Consider the following 22,480-nt stretch of genomic DNA (forward strand, 5'->3'; position numbering starts at 1 on the left):
ATTTTAGAACTGTACCTCTGGATACACTGAAGGCAGCTCTGCTACAAGCACAGCTGTGCTTCAATCTCCTCTCTGTCATACACTCAATTCCTGACCTCCAATTGGTCAGATGTGTCACACATCATGCTAGAGTCCAGGCTAACTCTGTTTGAGATATGTCCTCAAAGGTGGTTCTCGAGTTGTGTGCACCTCTTCACAAAGGGGCAGGAATGCATCATGTTCATGCTGCCAAGTTCATCACCATTTTGTAAGAAGAGAGAAAATAAACCTCAAAGCCCAAAACATCCACTCAAACTGCATCATCTCTAGGTGAGCGCCAAGGCCGAGCGGTCCTCCTAAGCTCCTCCTGGGAATATTTGAGGTTAATATGGGAAAAGGAAAAGAAAAATCAAGTGTTCATGCCTTCTCTAGCTTCAAATACCAGCACAGAAACATCTCAGACAATGGAATGGTTTACAACAAAGCACAAAGGTAAAAAATTACCATACTCAAGTTGGTCACTAACTATCCACCGACACCACGTGGTGGATCCTCTTTCTACTGAAAAGATGCAAGGACTACTGAGAGCTCACATGACTACCCAAACTCACCATATGGATGGTGCTTCTGTCCCGCTGATCTCTAAAAAGTCGTATCCTTCCTCCAGCTGGAAGTCAGTAAAAACAAGAGCAATGGTGTCCCCAGGTTCAGCCAAGATGGTCCATGTGCAGTCAGCATTGTTGTCATACTCTGAGGGGAAGTGAGGGCTGGATATAGAACCACTGGTTCCCCTTAAGGTTCCCCCGCAGGCTCCCTCAGCTGTAGGGGCAGAAATGAAAAAGGCAACTCAATTCTCAGAAGCCTGTCACACATAAGCATGTTCACAAATGCCCCTATTGACCACCAACAAATTGTTTCTGAATTTAGAATGAAGGTAATCTAAAAAGATTATTTCTACATAATCAATTTAGCTTCATAGGTGATGTACAAAAGCCAAGGGTTAATTTACATTCTCAAGCCAATGTCATTGTGGGAGAAACAATAAAACTGCCACGAAAATGAATTTAACATGTAAGTATACACTTAAATACAATTAAGCTCTTCATAGAGAGAGGCAAGACAGACTTCAACTTACTATTTACATGTAACTGCACAGTATGATGACAGTTGTAAATATTACTATAAAACTGTCAAATTTTATACATTAGTACATCATATAAATAAATAATCATTAATGAACAACATAACTTTACTTAATATTTAGAATTTATTGTTCTCTGCAGTTTCTTTGTGAGCTCACAAAATTAATGGCTTCAATGTAAAACCATGTGCAAAAACAGCAATACCAGGTTAATTAAACACTGCTCATGACTGGAGCTAGACTCCAACATCATAGTTAAATGGTTGAAACATGTTCAGTTAAACCCAACTTTTGAGATGCGCATCCATGTAATAATTCTAATTTTTGGCAGGTCATCTTTCTCCCAAAATTTTAGAAGAGAAATTACTGGGGTTTACGTATTCTAATACTCTCTTATGGTGATCCACAAGCTGCAGTTTTATGAATGGAAACTCTGAAGAAGTTGGATTTAGGTAGAGTCCAGCAGAAGTCTAAACTAGAAATCTGCAGAATAATCTTCACTGGATGCTTGTGGGAAAGATGTAAGTTACCAGAAGTGATGTGGAAACTCTGTGGGAAGAGTACCATGCCCACAGTATGCCTGTTTGCTGAAGCTCAGCACAGGGGCCCAGCACCCACCTGCAGCCCACATGCATGATCACCCACTGTTGAAAGCATTAACTACTTTCAAGGTTGTTTGTGAAGCCCTTGTAGAATGTGACTCTGGGGCTTGTGAACTCAACAGCAATGTATTATATTAACATCTGAGGTGAGCTGTGGTGAGGCCAACCCATATTTTAAAATGTTGCCCTCTTGAATGACCTCATGTATGAATAAGACCAGTGGCTTCAAAAGTCACTTAGAGGCCTACTATGTGTTTCCTGGTTTTAAGAACTCAATCTAGACCAAGATGCACAAACACTATAGCCTGCCCCCTTTCAAGGAGCAGAAAAGAGGTACAATTTTATGACCACAGTGATAAAGGAAAGATGATATAAGCAAGACAAAAGATAGAAAATTAAACACAGTAAGGAAAAATAAAAGAAGCAGACAGAGATGAAAACATACAACATTTTTCTGAATCTGTACTTGTGATTGAGTTCTATGTGATGGGTGTTTCAAAATAAAAAAAAATTCAAATCAGTTATAATTAGATTTTTCCTAATTCATATTCAAGTTTATTGTATTTATTTTACTGTATGTGTTCCCTTCTGAGACAAGGTGTCAATATGTTGTCTTCATTAACCCCAAATATACTATGTAGCCTTAGCTCATTTCAAACTGTGTTATCAGTCTGTGTGCATAACGCTTCTCCTGGAGAATTTCGGAAGTCTGATAGCCTGACTCATAACTATTTTGAGAATTTCATGTAAACACACAGCCACAGAAGTTTATTAGAAAAGTTTTCTATTATTACATCTCATTTGCTGAAGATGGAGTGTTGATAGCTGTTGTAAAGACTAAAAGCTATCAACTATGAAATGTTAAGGTTGTGGAATACAATTAAAAGATTAACTAATTAATGTTAAAATTGATCAATTTAAAGACTGTACTACAAAACACAAAAAGTCTAAGGCATTTACTGTTTGAAATATGGAGACAAACATAAGTTCATAACATTGTAACTTATAAATAAAGACAAGTTCAGTAAATGTTAGGTATTCTCACAGTGCAATAAGTATTGAGAGAGTTTAAATTTAAAATGTTTAGTCAAAATATACACACATGTATATGTGTATGTTTATGTGTATGCATACACACACACATATATATGTATATACATATACATATGTATATATCAAGATCAATAAATGAAAGATTTTGGAGGGAGATATTCTTGGGATTTTGTTCTAATTACAATTGACAATCCACTGTATCTTAAATTCATGAGCAAAATAGAAATGACAAAGCAATGTCTCATGTTCCTTTCTTTTCTATCTCCATGTGTAAATGAGGATGTCAAAATATTACATTTCCATTAAATGAAGCATAAAAAGAAATTAGTAACAACTCACATCTAATTTTCATGGAATGTATGATCTACATTTTTGGACCTCTTTTCAGTGCCCAGGAATATTCATATGTCTAAAAAATCCATCAGGCTTTTGACAGTTACTCTTGTAAGTTTACTCTGCAGCATGTGACTTATGGTGCTGTTTTGTGTTATTCTCCACCATTCTATAAGAACCAAGACCATGGCCAGCTACTAACGCTTCAGAACCACGGACAGCTCTGGGCCTCTACAGTTTGAGTCCCAGTAAAGCTGCTGAGAACATCTTTGCCAGTGAAAGCACAGAGAAAACTCCTTGATTGGCTGCAGCTGGGTGCAGAATGAATCAAATCTCCAATGGCCTCCATGATACATGTATAATTGTTTGCTTTTAATGCACCAGATAAAAAAGTAAATTAAACTCTAGGAGAGCATGGCTGAAAGTTGAGATTTCTTAGTCCTAGCACCACTGGTGTTTGGGTTCACGGACATATTTGTTGTGTCTGCTTGTAGAAAGCTTGCTATCATCAAAGGTCCTGAAAAATAATTGCCCTGACTGTGCTCAGCTGTAGTAAGTGCTAATTCCCACAAGGGTTCTTTGTGGACCCTGCTTCCTCTGTCTCCAACTCAGTGAGTTTAATTTATTTTCTTACCAGTTCTGTTTGGAGAAATAGACTTGCAATTATGAGACATAGTACTTCCTTAAAATGGTAAAGTACCTTTGAGTCAAGAAAAGCTATTGGTTAGGAGATGTTTTACTTATATAAATATTAATTTATATAAATATTAATACTTAAATATTTAAAAAGAGTGATATTCAAGAACTTTTCAAAGGTTCTGTTTTCATAAACCAATTTGATGTGAGAAAATAAAATATTATTTGAAAACTGTCTGATTTTGATATATTCTAAATAATGGTATTCCATAAAAAAAAGAAACTTAAGTAAGTGAATTGAATAAGAAAATAGCTATCTGATTTTTCAAAGCTAAATTATCTATCTTCTTTAGAAAATCATAATAATAGGCTTCATAGTCAGAGTACTGTGGTATATAGCCCTCACTAACTCATCTCTAGCCTTGGAAATTCGTATGTGGCAATTAAAAGTTAAATATCTTCACATTGATAATTCAGATAGAGATGTGCCTCTTGGCTAACCTGTGTTACAAGTGTAGTCTAAACCTATGAGAAAAATAACATGTCTTTACTCTGTTTTAATAAATGTTTTACTTACAATTATCATAAGTGAGTCACTAAAACATTAAGAATGATTACAAAAAAGCTAAGTCATGCTTGCCAATATTTGAATATATATTAATATATTAGGGGTTTTATTCAGCCCTCAAATACTGATAAAAAATAAAACACCACCAATATTTTAAGGTTTTAATAGTAATATGTTATTTTGAGATTTATATTTAAAATATAGAAAATACGAGAATTAATTAAACAAATCTTATTAAAAACCCATCCTTTCCTTTCTTAGAAAAAAAATAACAAGTTACTATCAATGCTGCTGGGATACTATTTTTTGCTGTGAAATTTAGTATGTAACACATAGTTTTTAAATGAATGATGACTACTAACATCAATTATGTAATTCAGCTTTTTGGAAGCTTTCACCCTAATATTTCTACATAGAAGTGTGATAGCAGAGCCAAGGGCATGGGTGTGCTTCCCACAGAAGACTTCTCACATGGAAATCATTTATTAAATCTATCTATGTTCAATACTTACATCTTTCATTTTACAAAAAGGTTGACCAACTAAGTAAGTCTGAATTTGTCTGAGATAAACCAGTTAGAAAACAATATTTTCAATGATAAATGTGCCAAGTCTATTGGTTTCTGTGAGTGAGAAATGACTTTGGGTGTCAATACAGAGCATATATTTGTATTTTCCCTCTGGAAATTTTGAACTTATTCTCACATTATTTAAAGTGAGAAGCCTTATTCTCAATGTAAAATGTCCCTTTCTAGGTATTTGTCTAGCTAAAACCTTTTTATATACACAGTTCAAAATATCAAATAGAACATGGTTTAGAAGCCTAAATTTGCCATGTCATGAAGAATTGAAAACTCTCAGATGTTCAAAGACAGTAAGTCATTTACATGAGGTGCAATGCAATCAGACTGTATGATAATCTCCTGTGTGCACCGAGGGTCTCTGATTCCTGAAACCAGTCCAGAGAGTCCCTATGTCAGGGTTAACGTTATAAAATGAAATATTTGCAATGCATGCACAGTCTCTCTTCTACTTAAGACATATAGCTCCCTGATTCTAGATGGTGTCTTCTAGACATAACAGGGAAGCTACAGCCAGGAAATGCTTAAAATATGCTTACCTTAACAAAATCTACATGATGACATCACCAGTTGCCATGCAAAGCACATAGTATAAATTTCACAAGATTCTAACTCTACATGAAGAGGTATAGCAAATCAATGCTGAGAGAGAAGAATCTCTTGTCTCCAATGATAAGTCCTTTATGAGTTTATCCCATCCAAAATAAGCCCCAAACACACACACACACACACACACACACACACACACACACACACACACACACACGTGCGCGCCTTGCCCTGCCTGTGCTATATTAACTGAATGAGCTCAGTAGGTTGCTTGATTATATATTATGTGTAATTGTGTATAATAATGATTTAAAAAGTAGTTATAAGCTTGAGATGGAGTGGAGTTGGAGGGGGAGAGAGGGAGAAAATCTGTAGAAATATAGTATTCATATATGAAATTCTCAAAAAATTAAGGCTTTGTAAAACTTGAAGTCAGGTTGTCTAAGAGTGAACTAAGTGGAATTACATACTTTGATTGCTGTTTGGGTGAAGTTTTCTACTTTCTTGGGGCTCCACTTGGTTTACTATGGAATGAAAGCACTGCATATCCATTCACGGCTTATCGTGAGAGTTAAATGAGTAGTAATAGTTAAACATACATTAATGGTTAGGTAAATCCTAACTGCTCAGTGTGAACAGAGGTTTCTTCTATTTGTCTCACCAAAGCTGGTCACATTACAGTGATTCCTTACAAGTGTGCTGAGCACTGTGCTGACTAAATTTTATGCCATCTTAATTTAAGCATGGGCTATTTGGGAAGAAGGAATCTTAATGGAAAACAAAATGGTATCATATTATTGTCGTTTAGGCAAATCTGTAGAACACTTTCCTGAATAATGAGTGATATGGGTTAGTCCAGCTCAGTGTCGGTGATGTCACCTCTGGGCTTGTGATCTTGGGTGCTATAAGAAAGTAGGCTGAGCAGGTCATGATGAGCAAGCCGGTAGACAGTATCTCTGCATCATCTCTTGACTCTGGGTACCTGCTCTGAGTTCCTGTCCTGCCTTCTCTTGGTGATGGATTAATGTGGAACTGTAAACTCAATAAACTCTTTCTGCTCATATTGCTTTTGGTCATGGTGCTTTTATCACAACAATGGAAAATTGGAACAGAGAAATCCAAAACAACACCTATAAAGAAAATCTATTAAGATTCTACCTAGCCCCAGTCAATACACCTGCCATAAGGAGAACAGCACATGTCAGTAAAGATGTGGAAACATAGTGGGAGTCCTCATAAAATGCTGGTAGGGATATTAATGCATCCCAAAGAATGGAATATGGAGGTTTTCATAGAAGAAGACTTTCCATATTGCCTTTCATAAGGGAAAAATACTCTTAGGTCTAGCTTTTGCTGAATCTAATTTCCAGGTAGACATTGCTCTCTTCATATCAAACAGGCTCCAGCATTTCTAACTAGATAAAGAACCCCCATCTCATGACCACTTTGTTATTTTAGACCAATCTTGTTTCTTATCAGTTTTTACAACTAGGCTATATCTGTGTTTGGAACCAACTGTGCACCGTTAGTTAAAAGCATCAGGACTCTGAATACAATGACAGGTATAGAAGGTTCGACACGGTGGTTCACACTTGTAATCCAAGAAGGCTGAGACATGGAGAATTAGTGCTAGTTAAAGTCTAGCCTGGGCTATTGAATAAGATTATATGTCAAAAAATAGGCAAGAGAAATAAAGGTTCTTAAATTAATCAAGAAACCATTTCTGAGCTGTTCAAAGTAGTGTCCATTGGCTTAGGTGTCCCTGATACCTTGAAATGTAGCTATCATATTTTACATAGAGATATGTAATCATTGTAAAAATTATACTAGATTTTGAAATCAATATGAAGATTATCCAATACCTCATAAGTCATTAATATTGACTGTGCATCCTAGTGATTAATTTTTGGATGTCTTAGCCTGATATAAGCTAGCATTCAAATAACCTTCATATGTTTCTTTGGATAAAGAGCTCTTTTCAGTGCTGGGTATCACTCACATGTAAAGCTGAAACATGGTCAGTGGACAGGCCACTCCACACACTGAAGCAGCTGTCTGCAGCCTGATTGATGCTGACATGAGCCAGTGAAATTCCTCTCAGCCTCCTGTCAGGGGCTAAGTCTTGTGATCTCTGTGTATGTAATACAGGATAATAACAATTGCTATCAGTTCCCTTGAAAAGTCACATCAGTCATGCTTGCCTGGGACATAGCAACTGTCTTTGCTTAATTTTGGAAACTATTAATTGGAAGTTTAATCATTGGGTCTAGGTATTCTATCTATCTATCTATCTATCTATCATCTATCTATCTATCTATGCATCATCTATCAACCATTTATAAATGTGTATTATTATATTTCCAATAGGATTTTAAAAGATTTGTTTTTATTCATGAATGTGACATTGCACTAGAATATATGTTCCATATATATACACTATTCAAGATTCTGAGCCCCTGAAACTGGATTTACAGGCCAGTTGTAGCCATCATGAGGGTGCTGAAAATCAAACCCAGTCTTCTGCAAGAACAGCTAGTACTTTTCATGATAAGCTGTCTCTCCACTCCACCCCTCAGTACCATTTGCTTGCTAGCAAGGTTTATTTTTTTTCTGACATCTCTTGTGTTTCAGCTCTCACAGGGTAAGTCTTTCATGGGCCAGGATAAGTCTTGAGAAAATGAAATAATGCTTTAAACTTTAGAGAAGATGGTACAAAATCTAAAGGTAAAATGTGAAACGGTGAAACTTCTGGACAGAAACAGAGTAAACATCTTAAGACATTGATATTAGCCAGAATGCTTGTGATAAGATCCAAAAAAGTCACAGGCAACAACAGAAGTTAACAGCAACAGAAATTAACAGATGGGCTATCAAACTGTGAAGCATCTTCACAGTAAAGAACAAAGTGAGATGTCCTGAAGAATGGGAGGGAGAGTGTTTCCATGACAGCACCCCTGTGAGAGGGAAAAACATCAGAATATATACGTCACCCAAAACACAGAAAACAGTCACCATAATAATTATAAATAATGAGACAGTGGAAGCTGAGCTGGCGATTTCAAAGATCATTTTCTACAGGAGACTATACCACTAGACAGCAATTTTAAAAACTACAGACATTGACTACAAGAGGGTGTAATTTCTTCTCACTTAAAATAACTGTTATCAAAAGACTGTGTAAATAAAGAATACAAATAAAGTTGTAAATAAGAATGTGATAATGTAGAGAAAAGGAAATTCTTGCACACGAATGATTTTTTTAAATCTACTATAGAAGCGATTGGAGCGCTCATAATAGCAACAATGTTGCCCAGTGGTCTCACTACAGGGTACATATTTAAGGGACATTTAATGATTTCCTGAGATAGTTAATTGGGTAGCCAAGTTTTCTGTAGCACAATTCTCAACAGCTAAGATGCTGAACCAAATGTGGTACTCTGGTATAGCCTGAGTGAACACACGTGTACGATGAGGCCATGATGAGAGAAGAGCAGCCTAGTATTTTCACACATGGGATGCACCTGTTTCATCTCCTATGAAGGATTGTCTGAGTACCACATTTACCTACTTTCTTCTGTCTGTAAGCCTGTACTCTTCCAGACACCCAGGGCTGTCTTTGCTGCTTCATACTGCACACTACATTTCACTTTGGATTTGAACCTCTTTTTCCTTTCAGAATCTTTGATCTCAAAAGATACTGGATACAGTAGCATCTAACATGGTATAATAACTTATGAAATAGGGGAAAGCAAGGAGAGTTAAGAAAGTATTTGCTTCACTGGCTATTGTGTCATTTATGGACTGCCTTTAGAGCTTCATGCCCACTGGGTTTTTTTTTTAATTATTATTATATGCGCAACGACATGGTCCAACTTTCATGGATAATGGGTGAGGATGTTGATGATGAACAGTCATCAAAGTTGAATTGTTGAAGAGAGGTGATGAGTGAAGACTTGAGGAATGAGGTAATGTTGGCTCCTAAGTGAAGAGAGCCCTGAGCTCATGCCTAAAAGAAATGTCCACTGCAAGCTTCTGTGATCCACATTTTATCATTTGTTGACCCCACTATGACTGCAGGTATTACTGTGCAGAGCATCCTGTAACTGTATATGGCCAACACACTTAGGTGTTACTGTGTTAGTTAGATACTTGTGGTGGCAAGGAAAAGTAAGATCTTATAGTGCTGGCCAGAAGTCACTGTAAACCAATACTGTAGTGATACTGCTAATGAGATTGCCAGAAAGAAGCCTCAGACAATTTCTGGAACTGAACAATCAGAACTTTTGGGAATCAGAAAATATTCTCACTTCATTTAAACCCAGCTCGCCTACACTGCTGAGTTGTTTGTTTTATAATGCAGCTCCTGGAGATGCAACCTCCTCATATTCATCAGCATTAGACCATTGACCTTTTCTTTATTATTGAGTTCATTATTTCTTTATTACCTCAATCAATAAGAAGTTGCATGGCTTTCTAATTATTTTACTCTACAAATTTTGAATTCTTACCAGGCCATGAATCAGAAAAGGCGTGAATATAAATGCTTTTATGTCTAATGTAGAGGGAAATGTTTACCTTCACAAAGTTAGGTGTTAATAAAAACTTGGCTAAGGAACAAGAAACATATTGAAAGATTGTCATATCAACTTTGACTTCATAAAATATATAGCTGCAGAATTTGTAAAGACCTTTAGTGTAAGAAAACAGCCAGGTGAGGATACTGAGAAAAATAAACATGTATAAAGTTGAAAATTCCAATGGATTTGGTAAATTCTAATGCAGAACGCAAGCCAGCATGTTGCAACTCTTGAATTATCGACCCCTTTGAAAGACAGTGTTATTGGCCATTGGAATGTCCCCAAGTCCCATTTCTTCTTCTCCCTCCTTCCGACTGTGGTCATGGTTTGCTCAGTCTGGAGACCTGGTTCTCAAGGCTGAGATTATTTCTTAAAGGCTACAGACTGTTGTAGGAGCAACATTTAGACATTAACTAACAAAGCAAGTGGTAACAAAATAAATAAATTAGGTTATCGAACTTTGATTTTATTAATTGAAGCCATTAAGATGATACAGTGTGGGTGAGGATGTAGGTAGGAAAAAAAACGTTTGAAAGAAAAAACTGTGTCTGGACATGAAATCTAAAAGGTGCAGGGAATGACTGGAAGAACAACATAGTAACTTCCAAGTCTCCAGACTGAGCGAACCATGACCACAGTGGGAAGGAGGGAGAAGAAGAAAGGGGACTTTGGGACATTACAGTGGCCAATAACACTGTCTTTCAAAGGGGTCAATTATTCAAGAGAACTATGGAAAAACAGAAGAAAAGGATCTAGATCATGATGGCAAGTCCATTGTAACACCAGAAAAATGGAGATAATGAACAGCCGTAAGGACATAAAAACAGGCAGGATTAACTTTAGGAACACTCTTTAAATTTTAATGTAGAATGGGTAAACAAGGGAGCATGAGATAAAACAAACAACACAAACATAGTGGCTGATGCCTGAAATCCTAGCTCTCAGAAACCTGAGGCAGGGGGATCACCAGGAATGTGAGGATACAGAGAAGAAGCAATGAAAAAAAGCTAGAAGAACTAAGAAAAATTCATAAACAAGCAGGACACTTAACCAAGGTGAGTCTACAAATAGAAATGTATATATCTGTGAAAGGAATGGGAAGAAATATGGATATTTGAGCTCTAACAGCAGGCTCGCTGGTCCAGCTAAGGTCTGAACATGTTTTGTTTTGTTTTTGTTTTTGTTTGTTTGTTTTTGCTTTTTCCTTGTTGTGTCTTATTTCTTTTGAAAGTAGGGTGGATGAAAGAATACCCTGCCCAATGCTGCCCCCTGTAACTAGATATGAAGTTGCGAATGTCATCTTCAAAGCCACTCCCTAGTCTCAGGCTTCCCTTTTTAGGAGAGCACAGGAGCTAAACCTACCTCTGCAGAAAGGAGCTGGGAAGTCCCAGGATGCACCATTCCCAGGGCTGACAATGCAAGTCAGAATGGCGTGACCTTCCAAGATGTAGCCAGAGAGACAGCTGTATCTGATCTTGTCGCCTATGTTGAACCTCGTTCCGTGGAGAACTCCTTTCAGTATCTCCCCAGGGTTTCCACACGTGTGACTAGGTAAAACTGGTGGAAGGAAAAAAGAAAGTTGAAGAAAATGTTCCATGAAGGTGCATTTATATCATAAAATAAGCGCTATGTTTGAACTACTAAAAATAGCAAATCCCTGCAATAGAAAAACAGATCATTGCACTTACAAGCTAAACAGAAAATGTGTCTGGAGTTTCGAACATCTGCCCTGATACATTTTTACTATAGCTTTTGGAAAGTGTAAACAAATGCATTTGGTTAAAGGGAAAAACCTATACTTCTATTCATATTCTGTCTTCCATTAGAGATCTAGATTATTTTGGTAATAATGAGATTTCATATGATACAGGAAGAGCAAAGAGCTGAGGAAATAATGTCTGAGCTGGGATAAGCATGCATGCTATTGTGTCTTTTAGCTCAGACCTCATTCTTACTAACACACATAATGTACATCATTAATTGATATCCAGTCTATATTTATCTCGAGACTGCAGCAGCAGTACCCTGTCTGACACATATCACTAATATCTAATTTCTGTGTACTCCCAGAACTCAGCATCAGTACCATACTCCTGATACACATCACTAAACAGTGTTCAATCCATGTTAATCCTCAGACCTTAGCATCACTCTGACACCTGATACACATCACTAAACAATATCCAATGCGTATTTATTCTCAGCATCATTGCCACACACCTGATAGACATCACTAAACAGTATCCAATCTGTGTTTATTCTCAGACCTCAGCTTTAGGACCACACACCTGATAGACAATCAACAGTATCCAATGCCTGCTTATTCTCAGCATCAGTACCACACACCTGATACACATCACTAAACAGTTTCCAATCAATGTTTACTCTCAGCATCAGCACCATACCTGTTACACGTCGCTGACCAGTAACCAACACATATTTGTTTTCAGACCCCACCAGCAGTACCACTCTTATTTCATATCACTAGCTGGCATCCAACCCACGTTTTGTAGCTAAAACTTGCACTAAAGAATACATAAATGAATTTCTCTCAAGCAAGAGTAATGGTTTTGTGCTTAGAACCCAGCCCTAGAGTTTGTTCACTGGGCATTCTCAGCTGCCTTTTCTCTATTTGTGTTGCCAACGCAAGTACTGTATTTGTAGTTCAGTGTTGGGTTCTTGATTCTGTTTGCTCTGGAGAATTCTTTTCACCTTGAAAGATTTCTACCCAGTCCACCAGCATGGGTCACTGTCAGAGTGATTTGAGATCCCTGGGCAAAGAAGACTATTTCAGATGGAACTGATACCACTTGGTGGAAGAGATGAGAAACAGGTAGCTCTACACGTCTGCTCTAACTTTGCCATCCCACCAGGGATTTAGTGGTTTCTGTGAAATAGTCAAATATTTTAAGAGAATTACTATGTTTTAAGAGACATACTATTTTAAAAAACATTTTCAAGTAAAAACAAATTTCTAAAGGAATAAGTTATTTTCTTTGTTCATTTCATGCTTCTCTCTCTTTCTGTGTGTGTGTGTGTGTGTGAAGGGTGGTTTTAATAATATTTACAAGTGCATTTATTTATTATAACATGATATAAAATAACACATAAACTAGGCTACCCAGGGGTATTTACAAAAGAAATGTAAATTCAGAGGTAGTTAATATTACCTTCATAGTAATGAAGCAGCTACTCACAAATACTGCAATCTAAAATATGGCCTGTAAAATGCTTAGCAGCTTAAGTAAAACATTTCAGTAAGTCAGTTGTCCACTTTGCTGTCCTTCACTGAAAGAGAATTCGGAATTGAACCCCTTCCTTACTGGTTTTTTTTTTTTTTTTTTTTTTTTTTTTTTTTTTTTTTTTTTTTTTTTTCTTTCCGAGAAGCATTTGAAGAAATGCTCAGCCTCAGACATTGCAGGAACTATGAACCCAAGCCTCAGTGAGACATTGTCGTATCTAAGCCAAAGGACTTGTGCAAGTAACCAGTACTGGGAAGAAGAAGATGTTTATCCACTGTGGGGCTGGATTTGGATGAATAAAGCCATTGTAGAAAGTATCATGGGTTTTCTCCCACAGCTAAATGTAGCATCACCAGGGACTCCAGCAATGGCATTGGTGGACATGGAGGAGGCGGGGAAGAAGGGGAAAAAGTCAGACACAATTCGGCAAGAATGACCTCCATTCCCTGTTCTATGGCAACACTGTTCACAGCAGCCAAGTCACCGAAGCAGCCCAAGTGTGCACTAACCAGTGAACAGGTCAAAAGAAAATGAGAAATTGGGTTGGAACTAAAGATCTGCAGGTAAAAATGCTTGTTTTATAAGCCAGAAGAGCTAAGTTAGTCCTCTGGGAAACAAACAGAGGCTGAAGGAGAGAGCAGACTGCATGAAGTTATCTTCTAACATCCATATATATGCTATGATATGTACATGCAAACATATGATGATGAGGAGGAGGAAGAAGAGGAGGAGGAGGAGAAAGAGGAGGAAGAAGATAAAGATGATTTTTCAGTATAAAATGAAAATGTGGTACACATACCATTTTGTCATTTGTTCCTTCTCAGTGCTACTGAGCCTGCCTCCAGTACATATGAAACAAGCCAGACAGAGAGGCACAATTTGAGAAGGCTTACTGAGGCCTTATTTGCAGAAAATTTGTTGTTTGCTCTTAAGATAATTACTGTTTAATTAGCTCCTGATAGTACTTCTTGCTAGAACTCACATACTTATTTACTGTGTGTCTAGATAAATTGTTTTCCAAAAGACAAGTGTTATTAAAGCAAATATATTAATGTTTTAGACTTACTAAGGAGAATTGCAGCTGGCATGGAAATCAAATGCCTCACTCTGGAGAAAAGGGCAGTCTGATCAACATTTGTATAGGTTCTACTATTGAAAAGAGATTTTCAAATGCACTTCAAAGACACAGGTCCTATCACTGTCTATTATACAGAAAAGTTGATGTAACACAATTCTTCAATGAAGAAGGGATAGACAAGATTCTGAGAATGTGCATAGACTTCACAAGCCTCCAGAGTCCTGTGTGTGTGTGTGTGTGTGTGTGTGTGTGTGTGTGTGTGTGTGTGTGTAAATATGTGGGTGGCCTGTATTATATATGTGGGTAGGGTGGGTTATGTGGGTGGGGTGTGTGTGTAAGCATTTCTGCCTGTGGAACTGCGGAGTTATAAAGGTGGATATCATTGGCTTATAGACAGACTACAGAGTCTGATTATTAGGCAGAAAGCAGGAGATTGCTATTTCTTCCACTCTGGAGACCCTTCAGTACCTTTCTCTTTGTTCCTCTACATGTGGGAGGCCTTCACCATACCACCTTGGCACTTGATTAAAGTGGAATTTGCAAACCAAATCTTTGGAAACTGCCACCTATGTGAGGCAAGACACTATTTCAAAAGACAGGGGATGTGGGAGATGGAAGTGGCTTCAGGTCTCCTTTGTAATTCTTCACAGCTGTTTATTCAGCAAGAACAGCTCGTCTGTTTGTTTCACAGACCAGGTGTGAAGATTGGAGCAGATCTCATAGTCTGCAAATATCTGTTCCTTCTGACCCTGTTATGAAACTGATTGTAAACAGCTGACAGTGGTTCTGCTAGGTGCAAATTGATTGACATGGAGAAGAAGACTTTTGGCTTCTAGGTATAGAGTGTCTAGAAGCAGGACAGGCCCTCAGCAGGCTCTTGATTTAGCAAACATTAGCCCAGATAAATGTCAAATCTAATGGCTGACATAGAGAGCATGTTCTGAATATGTAATAATGATTATATACATATATATATATATATATATATATATATATATATATATATATATATTATGTGCCTGGAGAAAACACACAAAAAGTGTTTTTAAAAAATGAATTTGGAAACTGGAAAGATTGTTCATTGACTAAGAGCACCTGCTTCTCTTGCAGGGGACCTGAGTTGCTTCTTAGCACTCACACTTAGTAGCTCCTGAGCATCTGTCCCTACAGCTCTAGGGCTCTAACACTAGTTTGGACTCCATGAACACTACATATGCATGTAGTACATGGTCATACAAGCAGAAAAACACTTATACACACAAATAAAAATTATTAAAAAAACCAAATTGGATGGAATATTATATGTGAAATACTGAATCAACTAAAAATGTATAAGTTTAAATCAGTTCATTCCTATGGTACACACACACATCCCCAGGCATCAGGGTGTTAAAAGGAATTTAAAAATTTTAGAGTAAAGTAAGTACAATGGTTGAAAATAAAACTCTTTGATGAATAGCACAAAGTTATACATTTAAGATTTAGCAGTTGATAACTCTTATTTTCCACTAACTTTGTTTCATTTTTTTGAGTACTTAAAGCAAGATTTACAAACAACGAAAATGCAAAACCACTCGTATTATTAAGCCATTGTCAATCTCATAAAAGTTATGGAATTATTTTTTTTAATAAGAACAATTAATGGTATCCAGTCCATGCAAATATTTAAGGCTCAATATATGCAAGTAGCCAATACAAAGAAATCTAGTGTCCGAAGAAGACAAATTTAAAATCAATTCTATTCAACCCAATTGCTACTTCTGCAAACTTTCCCTGAAGTTGGTAAAAGTCTTCTCACATCTTCTGCAGGAACAAGAGCACAGTAAGCCTTTAGCAAACTCTTACAGGATTGACTTGAACCCCTCATTTAATCCTTTCCAATCCTTGCTTGAATAAAGTGACCCTGCCCCATAGGGACTCCAAGAAAGAAGTTCTTCTAGTGTGAGAATTCTACACAGGGCAAGCATCTGCTCATGTAGAAGAAACCTTAAAGGCACTGAGTATTGTGGACACAGCTCCTCCAACCCGTACCAAACCCCAGGGCAAGGTTCCATCAGACAGCAGGGGAGTTAACACCCAGGGCTGGGAACATGGGCTGTCACTCTAATTATGCCACAGAATTTCTTGCTCTAAGGCTTCCGATTTGGCAAGCACATATGGTCACAACTCAGCGACTTAATTGGCTATCACATCAAGCCTTTAACCCAACTGTTTAAGTGATTAAATGGGTGTCATATTAAATCCCTGCCCAAAAGAAAGTGAAAGTACGCTAGTACATGAAAATCAACCATGAATATTCATTAACAAATGGAACACAAGGCTAAAATGTAGGGTTTGAAATTCTCCAAGGAATGGTGGCATTTTCAGCCGAATGTGCACAATGATTGAGGCCTTATTAGACCATTAGATGTATTTATTCTGAAACTGGGTCCTTAGGGTTTTGTGTAGAAATTTGTACATACATTGCCTTCCTGATAGTCTCTTCTTACCTTAAGCCAAATAAATAAATAAATAGTAAATGAATAAATAATCTTCCAATAGCCACTTAATATAGCACACTGTAAGCATTGCCTGTGGGCAGTTTGTAAGGAGGAGTTTTTCATCCATTTCCATGGACCCCTTAGAAAAGGTAAGTGAAATATAATTATGGAGTCTTCAGTAATACCAAAACCCAGGTTTTCTGTTTATGACTAGAAAAAGGGAAATGCTGATAGGCTGGAATCATGACAAGACAGCTGAGGTTCCTGAGGTGATTGTCCTCAATGTTTTTCACCTCAGAATCTCTGTCCAGCCAAGGGGACCCAAGGAGAAGAATCACCTCAATAACATCCCCATGCAGATTCCTGAGAACCAATGAGATTATATGCAAGTGAGGGAGATGCATCTGCCATGGGAGAAGGGTAAAGTTTTGTCAAAATCGGAATGACAATATGAGTCTTGAGTGGGGTGGAAAGAACAGGCCAGTGTTTATGGTCAATTAGCACAGTGTACTACAGACATTCCAGCTCTGTCAGGCGCTTGCATTTCTGCTCCAGAGGCCTACTCTTTGATGTGGATGATGGTCCAACTCCCAGTTTACAAGTCTGAATAAACACTAAGGCCCATCATAACATCTTGTGATTCAGTCAGAGGCTGTTGTTCCGGATGGTTCATCACCCTGTACATTCCAACTCTCATTTCCTAATTTTTAGGCATTATTTGTAATGTAAGAAAATGGGATATTTTTTATATACACAAGTTTACATTAATTCAGATTACCAAAAGAATAACATTAGGAAAAATAAAAGTATGTCAAAACAGGCTGACCCTTAAAATGGAGTATAGTTATTAAAATGACTGAGAAAGATAGAAAAATCTATAATCTTATTTTGCAATATTGATGCTTAGTTTTCCTTGTTTAACAATAATTGCAACACACTATGGGCTATGTACTGTTTCATGACATATATAGTCATACACACACACACACACACACACACACAGAGTTTTTCATGACCAGTTACTGAGAAAATACTGGCACAGAAATGTTCTCTGAAGTTCATTGTCACACATAAGTATGCATCCATTGCAAGTAGACACAGAGAGTGTTTGCAAGCACTACCCCCGGAATGTAAATCTAAAAAGAAAAATCTAACAATGACTACAAGCCATTGGGTCTACAGTGCCCTCCACATGGTTTCTTCTGACAAAAAGATTATAGAGATTTGCATTAACTGTCATACCGTCTCATGTAGAAATGAAGTCAAAATTATTGCATGGCATTTCACAGTTTTGTTACCAGCTTTCTTGGTAAATTGTTTAATAGGACATCTAGTTAAAGCAAAGTGAGTAGAGCAGAGAGATGGAGCAATGGTGACTCTGAATGTAGCAGAGGGACAAGGAAGAAACTGGTCTGAAATCTGTATTGCAAGATAGTTTCAACAGTTATTGGAAACTTTCCAAAGCATGTGGAGGTAAAGAACACACACATACACATGCACATCCCCACACATGCAAAGAGAGAGGGGGAGGGGAGAGGGAGAGGGAAAGAGAGAGAGAGAGAGAGAGAGAGAGAGAGAGAGAGAGAGAGAGACTTAGAGGCATTGCTCTTGTTTGGACTTGAAGTGTCCCCAAGAGGCCATGCATTGAAGCTTGTTCACACTCTATGGCACTATCTGAGCTAGTGAAAGCTTTAGGAGTCGAGTCCTTTCCTAGGGAGAGGAAAGTGGGTTATTGGGGGTAGGCCTTGATTCAAGGGCTATTGGGCAGCAGGCCTCTTCTTGCTCTTCATTTCTAGAGAAAGAACAGGTTCCCCACATTACATACTCACACCATAAAATTCTTCCTCCCTGCTGGCTCAAAGCAAAAGGGTCAGATAACTATAGACCCTCAGCCAAAATACTTCTTTCCTCTTTATAGGCTGTGTCTGTCATGTGTCACATGACAGTGACACAAAGCTGATTACCATATTTGCCCGTGTAAACAATGGGAAAATGTTACCCTGTACTCTGAATTAGCCAGCTGAATCTCACATGAACCTTTATCTCTACTGATTGACGGCACAGGCTTTCTGAGTGTCATGAAACTGAAATAAGCTGTACTTTTGCTTTTCCTATCACAAATGCCACAGAAATAAATCTATATTGGAGTTATTGTAAAACCTCAATAAAGAGACATATATAATTAACCCCTGAGGAACAATTATATCCTTGATGCCCCACCCTAGGTCCAGCCTTAGAGACAGTATTTGTAAAGTGTAAATATCTACTGTTCCACATATGCAGCCTCATTGAAAAGCAGATTAAGGATATTTTGGGGATACAAAATATCTAGCACTTATCCAATCCAAATACATTTCTAACAGTTTCAACTAAAAACTACAAACACACAAAGTAGGAAATACACAATGACAAAGAAACAAAGTAGAACTAAGCCAAACCAAAGCACATCCCAAGTAGGCAAGGTCACAGCAGAGCACAGGATGAGATGGTACAGATGCGAGGGGCAGTCCTAGAGTAACAACAGAGCAAAATCATAGGCAACAAAAGAGCAAAGCAGATGCTATGTAATGGTAAAATGTATTTTGTGAGTCTACAGAAAAAAAGTATAGGAAGAAAATGCAAGAAAGTAAACAACACATAAAAAGAGCAAAGCCAGAAGGATCTAACAAACTATCTAGATAGTCATATGAAAGATAAAGTCATAACCATCTCAGGTAAGATACAGAGACTGGACTGCAGGGATGGTCTGGATGACAAGGACATTTATTTCTGCAAAGGGCCTGGGTCCAGTGTTCAGCACCCTTATCAGAAAGCTTATCCATAATTATAATTCTAGTTTCAGGATACCCAGTGGTCTCTTCTGGTTATTCTGGACTCCACACACATTTGGTACTCATAATACATGCAGACACTAACATTTACACATAAAATAAATATTTGGAAGTTCAGAGATTTGGGTAAGAGCATAGAACTACATTGCATTCACACCTACAGTCTAAGTGTAGAGGCAGAAAGTGACAGAGAAAGTGGGAGACGTCCCTTCATGCAGTAACTGAATACTTACTGCAAGCTATGTTACTAACACATAGAAAAAGGTTCTGTGCAAAGAGCATGAGCAGGGAGGTCCAGAGAGTCACCGAATCAAGGTAAACATTGGCAATTTTTCACAGGTCACAGTAGTCTACAGTATTTGTGTGTGCAACAAATGTCTGGCAGACCAATTATACAAACCAAACAGAACCTCAAAGAGAAGAGATAGAACCAGTTTATGCTTGTAGTTTCCCACAGTAATCTCTTAGTAATTGGCATGATTGTGCTGACATAGTCAGAGTGTGGGGTGCTTGCATGGCTTCACCCACATGATTCTAATTAACTTAAAGTAACAGTCACGAGGATATTAGAATGTAGATGGCTCAAAGGAAACAACCAAACAACATATCAAAGTTGTAAGAAACATTGAAAGTTATGCTTAGAGGGGAATTTTGAAGACATGATATGAAGATTATATAAAAAAGATGCTAATTAAGCTATTAGAGTTGCTTTGCTCCGATAAAATAGGAAAATAATGAGAAAGGGAGAGAGGGAGAGAGAAGGAAAGAAAGAAAAGGGGGATGAAGGGATGAAGAAAGAGGAGAGGGAGGCGGAGGAGGAGGGAGAAAAGGCAGGAAAGAAAGAGTTGGTAAGATATTGAAGACAGCTCAGGCACTGTTCTCCATAAAACTATTTGCAAATTGTCAATACTTCCTGTCTGGAAGTTCTCTCAACATTTCAAATCCTTTCTTCTTATCATCTCAAAGGTGTTCACTTGGGGATGGTTACTCTCTGGAGAGAGCAGGCAGGCTAGATCACACAACAGCACACCGTCTCCTGAGTCAGCTCAGTCTAAACAAAGTGCTGTGTCCATGTGAAGATGTAAGTGAAATATAGTGGAAAGGGCTGATGTGATAGGCACCTGGGAAGAAGGAACAGAAGTAAACACACTCCAACTGGAGTCTCAGAAGTCCAAATGTTTGCTGAATTCTGTGAATGAGATCCATTGGCAGCAGCATGCATTCCATTGCTTCATTTTTGTATTTATTTATTTTTTGCTTATTCTCTTTACATCCAGATCACTGCCCGATTCTCAGTCACCCCACTCTATGATTCTTTCCCTAGTCTCCTTACCCTTCTCCTCTGAGTGGGTCGTGCCTCCTGGATATGCCACCACCCTGGCACTTCAACTCTTTGTGAATCTAGGCCCTTTCTTTCCCATTGAGGCAAGACAAAGCAGCCCAAGTAATAGAACATATCCTATGTGCAGGCAAGAGCTTTTGTGATAGACCCCACTCCAGTTGTTGAAGAACCACATGAAGGTCAAGCTGTATATCTGCTAAATATTAACAGTGGGGATGCCTAGGACCTGCTTTTGTATTTATCCTGTCTACAGGGAATATAAACACTGGGAGGGAGCAGAGACTGAGGGAATGGTCAATCAATAACATGATCAATTTGAGACCCATCCCATGGGCAAGCACCAATCCCTAGCACTCTTAATGAATCTTTGTTATGCTTGCAGACAGGAGCATGTTGTCTTCTGAGAGGCTCCACCCAGAAGCTGACTCAATCAGATACAGAAACCCATATCCAAACAGGGAATGGATTTTGAGGACTCTTATAGATGAATAGAAGGAAGGGATTGCAGACTCTGTAGGGGATAGGAACTCCACAGGAAGATCAACATAATCAACTAACCTGGACCCTTGGGACTCTCAAGTCTGAACCACAAACCAAAAAGCCTTTCGTCATTTCAAAGCACAGGACAAATGTCACAACATCAGAATGAAAAATATCTAAAATTCCTTAAACTTCACCATTAAACATCAAAATCTTACAATGCACCAGCTTGGGTGACCCCAGTACTCCCAGGAAGATCTGGTTACTCTAATTTCACACGAAAGAGGATGGTTCTGGGGGACAGGAAGTAGAGAGATCAGAGAGGCAGACTCTCCTGCTGAGGCTCCATTTCCATTATACTTTACTGAAGGTTTGCTCTGAGGTAACCGCAGTGATGGTTCCTTTCAATGAAGTGTTATAAAAACATGTTTAGGGGCTCATCGGACAGAGTGTACAAAGGGACAAGCCAGACATTTCCCATCCTACACAGGAAAGAAGTAGTGAGAGCATCCTAAAGCCAGGGCACGTGACAGCACAAGGAAGGATCTAAGTAACTTCTGGCCTCTTTGAAGACTGAAAGGTACAAAGACCTAAGAGAAGTTGGAAAATTACCTTTGAAAATGATGTCAATCCTACCAATGAAGCTGAAGCTATGTCTACTTACTTGGTTTTGTGAAGGCCTGGAATTCCTGTGACCTGACAACCTCAGCCTTCCTTCTTACACCACAGAATTCTAAGACTTCTGCTCACAAGAGGCACAGTGTGATCTGACTCAAATATTGGGAAGTAGTCGGTGTTTGTTGGCTCCCCAGATGACACTGATTTGACTTGTGCTATGCTTTGTGTGTATGTGAATGTGTGTGTGTGTGTGAAAGTGTGTGTGTGTGAATGTGTGTGTGTGTGTGTGAATGTGTGTGTGTGTGTGAGTGTGTGTGTGTGTGTGAATGTGTGTGTGTGTGAGTGTGTGTGTGTGAATGTGTGTGTGTGTGTGAATGTGTGTGTGTGTGTG

The 22,480-nt window shown here is 38.1% G+C and overlaps 1 protein-coding gene across 2 annotated transcripts in view; it reads right to left on the reverse strand.

Moving 5' to 3' along the window:
* Csmd1 (CUB and Sushi multiple domains 1) overlaps positions 1 to 22,480 on the reverse strand; it is a 1,522,453-nt gene that overhangs the window by 729,961 nt on the left and 770,012 nt on the right. For both annotated transcript variants that reach the window (XM_076913874.1, XM_034520246.2), the window contains exons 4-5: positions 11,381 to 11,575; positions 591 to 798 (exon numbers count right to left, since the gene is read on the reverse strand). In XM_076913874.1, the coding sequence (XP_076769989.1) occupies positions 591 to 798; positions 11,381 to 11,575 (403 nt within the window). The remainder of the gene's footprint in view (positions 1 to 590; positions 799 to 11,380; positions 11,576 to 22,480) is intronic.

The sequence above is a fragment of the Arvicanthis niloticus genome, chromosome 16, assembly GCF_011762505.2.
Source record: "Arvicanthis niloticus isolate mArvNil1 chromosome 16, mArvNil1.pat.X, whole genome shotgun sequence".
NCBI classification, from domain to species: Eukaryota; Metazoa; Chordata; class Mammalia; order Rodentia; family Muridae; genus Arvicanthis; species Arvicanthis niloticus.